The following is a 5420-nucleotide window of genomic DNA, read 5'->3' as shown; positions in this document are numbered from 1 at the left end:
CAAGACAGGGGGGCCGCCGGCAAATGACCAGAGGGCGCCACCGGGCGGGGGGCGGGGGAAGACAAAGGCGCAGGGGAAAGGGAGGACGAGAGGGGAGGTGGCAGAAAGGTAGGGGGGAAGGCAGGCCACGAAGGAGTGCGGAGGGAGACGGGAGAAAGAGCGAGGGGTAGGCGCAGGTGCCGGCGGGAAGTGGGGGGAGGAAGATCAAGGGCCCAACGCAGATCAGGGGGCCCAGCGGCTGGCAGGGCAGGAGGGCTAGAGAGAGATAGGTCTGTAGTGGGGGTCGCAGCAAGGGAGCACGGACGGGAAGGTAGGATGAAGCGACCAGGAGGCCTGACCGTAAATTTTAAGGAGTGGGATTATCTTCTGGGGGGCGGCGGCACCGCCCGCGAGTGACAGGGCGGAGGGAGAAGGGCGCGGACGCGGGCATCGGGGAGAGGGGGGCAAGAATATAATAGGAATAAGGCAAGAGACAGCTGGCCGTAGCAGACAGGTAGTGGTAAGATAGTCCGTAGGCTGGGTGTGTGTGTGTGATTGTGACCGACGGAGAGGTCCAAAGGAGGGGAAACAGGAGTCGGCAAAGGGGGGTGTGTTGTTCGTCGTTATGGGATATTTACTGGTCTCTACCGATTCTGGTGGCCTTGAGTGCGACAATCTGGGTAAACAGGCGTGGAGCAGCCGGGGCCGGGCGGGCCGCGACGGCAGAAACAGAGCGTGTAAGGGCGTGTGATTGTGTGTCTGCTGGTCTGTTACCGGCGGGGAGGGACGCGAGCAATCGCGGACTGTTTATGAGGTGATCTTGGTGTCGTTATTCTGTGTATTCTTTTTCTTTGTTTTCTGCTCTGTCTCTTTTTGTTTGATCTTCTTCTGTGTTATTCTCTGTTTTTGTCATTTAGTTGTAAGGTGTGTGGATTGATGTAAGTCAAGCATCCGTGGTTTGGAGGCGATGCCGTAACATGCTGTTACTATCCAGTCACGACGACGGATACAGTGCACTACATCCATAACGACTTGTGTCACATTTTGAAACAATGTCATGACTTGCGAGCAATGGTACATGCAAACTGCCAAGTCATTTGATCTCGTGGCTCCGCATTTTGGGGCAAGCCTGTATATGCTGCTATTATTTACTGTTGGAAATTCTTTTTTATGATTCCTGCGTCCCATGTTTTTGCAGGAAAAATAAAAAAATAAAAAATATGCCTACCTCCGACCCTAGTTTCCAATCCATGTGACCCGAACTTAAGTTTTTTTGTTTGGCCTTACCAATAAATTGTGTTTATTAAATCATTATTATTATTGCACAACCGCAAGTGCTCGTAGATCTGTGCTAAACAATATTTTAACTGCCATTTACCGATCAAGCCCCTAGGTATTGAACTGTGAGATGGCTAATTCGGGTGGGCTGCCTTAGTACCATGATAGTGAGATATAGGGATTCCCTATAGGAAAAATTTTTTATTTTTGTAGAAGCTCTGAGATGCGATCATGTTTGTAAATTTGAAGCACTGCATGCTGGGGTGGAAAAGTTTGTTTGCGCATGGCAAGCCAATCAGAAAATTGCAAAATAATAATGGAATAAAAACCTCGCTGTTAGACCTGTTACCTGCCCCTACATCGCAACGCTCGTTAGCATTGCCGAGTAGGGGCAGGTAATCCTGTAGTCGTTTATACTTTGTGGTTAATAGAGAAACAAGACGTTCAACAGTATTCACAGCTCCGTTTATTCCTCTGGCGAATTTGGAAACACAAGGGTAAATTTTCTAGTAGTTGCTTCTTGCATATCACTCTTGTACAAAGTTTATTCGATATAACCAACGGTGTATTATAAGTGCGTTTGAACTTGTTGTGATATAACATGTCACCACGCATCCCGGCGGCTATGCTATGTAGAGATGGCGGGAGGCATTTTTAGTGATGCCTATGTGCGGGGCTCGGGGATTTCGGGTAGCCTGGGCGGGCCGCCTAGTGCTGGTAAGTGCGTCTGTCGAGAAGCCTGCATAGGTGGGATTAATCCTGCTTGAATTATCTACTTCTGATAGTACGTCACCGTGGCGAGTTATTTCACGTAACGCGTTCGCTAATCACAATATTGTTGATTCGACTCGTGTTTTGTGGTCCCGGATGTTAAGACTTTCATTCGAATTGCGACCCTAGAATAGTCGAGTACTACAACCGGAAGCGCATGGTGAGGCGCGAGGTGAGCGGCGGATGCCGTAGTAGGACGATTTGTGTTCGTCCGAGCGTGTGTTGTGGATCGTGCGCCGCGACGTCTTGATTTGGAGTTGCGTTGTTATACGTCCGGGGATTCGTGTGCGCACGAGACGTCGGCCGAATTCACAGGTGGTCATGGCGCGGATGTGTAGAATGTTGAGTTAATTGCAGTCAGGCGAGCCGGCAGCAGTCGATGACCAGCTGCAGAGCTAGCAGGCGGAGCAGCCACAGCCGGAACAGCGAGGTGCACGTCGACTGCAGCGAACTGGTGGGTGGATTTAGCAGCAGCACTACCAGCAACAGCTGCAGCACAACCAGCATCATCAGCATCACCACCAGCATCATCAGGCATCACCACCAGCCACGTATGCAGCCACCACACACTCGGACGACGGTCATTTGATGCCACTTCACCCAGCCAGCGACGCAGGAGCTATGCCACGCAGCTTGTCAGCCACAACATTCGTTCTCACGCCCTCCCCCCCAACAGCTCCTAATTAGTGATAATTAAGTAGTAATAGTAATTACACCCAGCAGCATGCAGGATTGACTGCATGAGAGCGTGATGCTCACCTACTACCGCTGCACCGCGTGCAGGCGAGTGCTTCTTCTCCGAAGGAAGCTTCATCGCCACCCGCGAGAAGACCCACTGCCAAGGTTCCTCGTTCGTCCGAGGACACGACCCTGGAATGACGCCCGACGGCTGCGCTGCGCGTGGAGTCCCCGGGTCGCGACCCCGAGGTCACGGTCGCGACCCACGCCGAGTGGGCGTTGGTCTGGTGCTTCATGGCGCGCGCACCTCCGAGGTCCTGCGAAGATGGAGGGCAGGCGTCGTGGCGCGGCGCGCGCGTGCGTGCGGCTGGACTACGCGTCCGTCGACCCCTAGCGTCCGTCTACCGGCTGCAGCAGGACTTCTATCACCGGATTTATGTCTAGCAGACAGTTTGGAGTCCTAGAGGGCGCCGCGTACGCGCGGAGTGAGTACGGGCAGGCGAGTTCGGTTCTGGCGTTGCCAGATTTACGTGCTGTATGGAGCACCGGTCGGCTTGGCGCGCCGACGCGCGGCGTTCCGACGACAGGTGGCAATTGGTCGACTCCGTTTGAGTGAGGGTCGAGTGATTGTATTGGTGTGGGTGTCGTCGGGATTAGTTTTTCCGGAACAATGGACTGCTATATGTGTTACTCGCGCCGGACGGGTACTCGTCGGCTGGCCCCTGCGCGCGGCGACTGCGGCTCGCGTACTTCTCTCTCGTGGCGCCACCCTACGCGCGACGCCGCCCCCGCGCCGCCGCCGCACGACCGCGGTGGCGCCCCTTGCCAGCCTATTTGCAGCAGCGCGCCCCCTTGACCGCGGGGCGTAGCGCAGCTGCGCCGCAAGCGCTTCTTCTCGGTTCGGCGGTTCCAGAGACACAAGTGCAACGCACAACCTCTGGCTGGGTGGTGGCCGCCACGCGGCTGCGTCTCCACCTGGCTGGGATGGCGCTCCCCGGCGGCGGCGGCGGCCGGCGGCGGCGGCGCGGCGGACGGGGGGCGCCACCTGTTCATCCTGCTGTAGCGCAGCCGCGGCGCGGGCGAGCTCGCTCGTGCCGATGCAGGGGGAGCCACTGCGCTACGACGGCCCGGCGGACGACGGCGGCGGCGGCGGCGGCCTGGTAGGGGGCGCCGGTGACACGATGATGCTCGCTCACGGTCAGCCTGCGATGGCGGCGGATGGAGCGGATTATTGGCTGGGTCAGCAGGCAGGGCCGTCGGACACACGACGCGCGAAAGGTAAGATGGCGGTCGCTGGCTGTTGTACGCGGTTGTACAGTTGTACAGTTGTACGCGGTTGTACAGTTGGACGTGGTTTTCACGACATATGTATGTACAGGGTGCGAAATTAAGGCGGAGTCCGGAGTCAAATACTCCCTGATTAATGTCGGACTCCCTGATTTGACATATATGCAAGAGTCCGTCTGAAAATTCTGCTATATACTTAGTAACTAGTTCGTTCCAGAGTATGGCCTCCTTATTATTCCCATGCAAAATTACCGTATTTTTCCAGCAAATGTCCAAAGAAAATTTGGCAGATGACTGAGATGTGCAACCGCATGAATCTTCAAAATAAGCACATGCGTTATTGTTAATATCTTTAGTTTTGAATTTCAGACTGCTGCTCATTTTGCCGCAGACTCCCTCTTTTCGAGGGCAGGGAGTCGCTTGTTCAAATGTTAATTTCTACCCCTGTATGTATGTATCTCTCTCTGTCGCTCGCCTATCTCTTGCTTCATGTTCTAATATCATTATCAGGGGTGAATAATTCCAAATTTGTAATTTTTCACCTCTGCCAATCTATACTGATGATGACGTAGCAGGAGTTTTATACCACCGCCGCCATTATTGTACTGGCTATATATATATACATATTCATATATGACAAGAATTCTAACCATCCTTTGAATCTACTATTTGATCTGTCAGTTATATATATATATATATATGCAGTTTTGGCTGTATTATCTAGATTCAGAGCTAGCCTGTCTAGCGGAATTCATGATTCGGTAGCCCAATCGAAAATGTTTTAACCCCTGCGGTGTTGTTGTAGGAATTTCTAACCGTACATTGTCTCAGCACACGCGTGTGCGTTGCTCCTGCTTGCGTTTACTCCGACTGGCCAGGCGTTGCGAACAACATCCCCAAATAAAAAAATAAATAAAACAACCAAATAATAAACCAACATCCCCAACTGTCAAATTTCATTGTGAAATGTGAAGCCAACAGTCAGAGCCCCTGCTTACTTGCCATACGTGAAAATTTGCCCGCATCCGCCAGCATGCTGTGCTGCCGTGGCTGCGCTAGACCCCTCTGTCAGCCTCCCCTCCCCCGTGCCGCGCTCTTACTTGCACCCCTGTGTCCTGTACAGGGAAAAAATACTACTTTTTTTTCACGGGAGCTCTTTTTCAAGTCTGCGGAAAAAACAGCTCTCGTAAAAAAAATTACGGGAACTATTTTGAGCCTCGCGGGAGCGATTTCGGAGGTTTGAAGAGCGAATCGTTCATTGCTCCCGTGTATTTTTTAACCTGGTTCTGTACGTATCCCTCTTTGTCCTCCGTGAAAACCTGCAATGAAGACCAACCGTCTCCAAAGTCGTCATCCAAATTCAAATCGAAAATCAATATTAATCCAAATCCAAACATTTTCCCTCTCCGAAGGAAGCATTCACCTCC

At 52.8% G+C, this 5420-nt stretch overlaps 1 protein-coding gene across 1 annotated transcript in view; it reads left to right on the top strand.

The window, feature by feature from the left end:
• The first annotated feature begins 3803 nt into the window (after positions 1–3803).
• The window catches only part of LOC106817447, a 3359-nt gene continuing 1742 nt past the window's right edge, over positions 3804–5420 (top strand). The window contains exon 1 of the mRNA XM_014822107.1: positions 3804–3866. Within this exon, the coding sequence (XP_014677593.1) occupies positions 3804–3866 (63 nt within the window). The remainder of the gene's footprint in view (positions 3867–5420) is intronic.

The sequence above is a fragment of the Priapulus caudatus genome, unplaced genomic scaffold (genome assembly GCF_000485595.1).
Source record: "Priapulus caudatus unplaced genomic scaffold, Priapulus_caudatus-5.0.1 Scaffold1729, whole genome shotgun sequence".
Taxonomy (NCBI): Eukaryota; Metazoa; Priapulida; class Priapulimorpha; order Priapulimorphida; family Priapulidae; genus Priapulus; species Priapulus caudatus.
The sequence above is the reverse complement of the archived record's forward strand: the minus strand, read 5'-3'. Positions and strand labels throughout refer to the sequence as shown.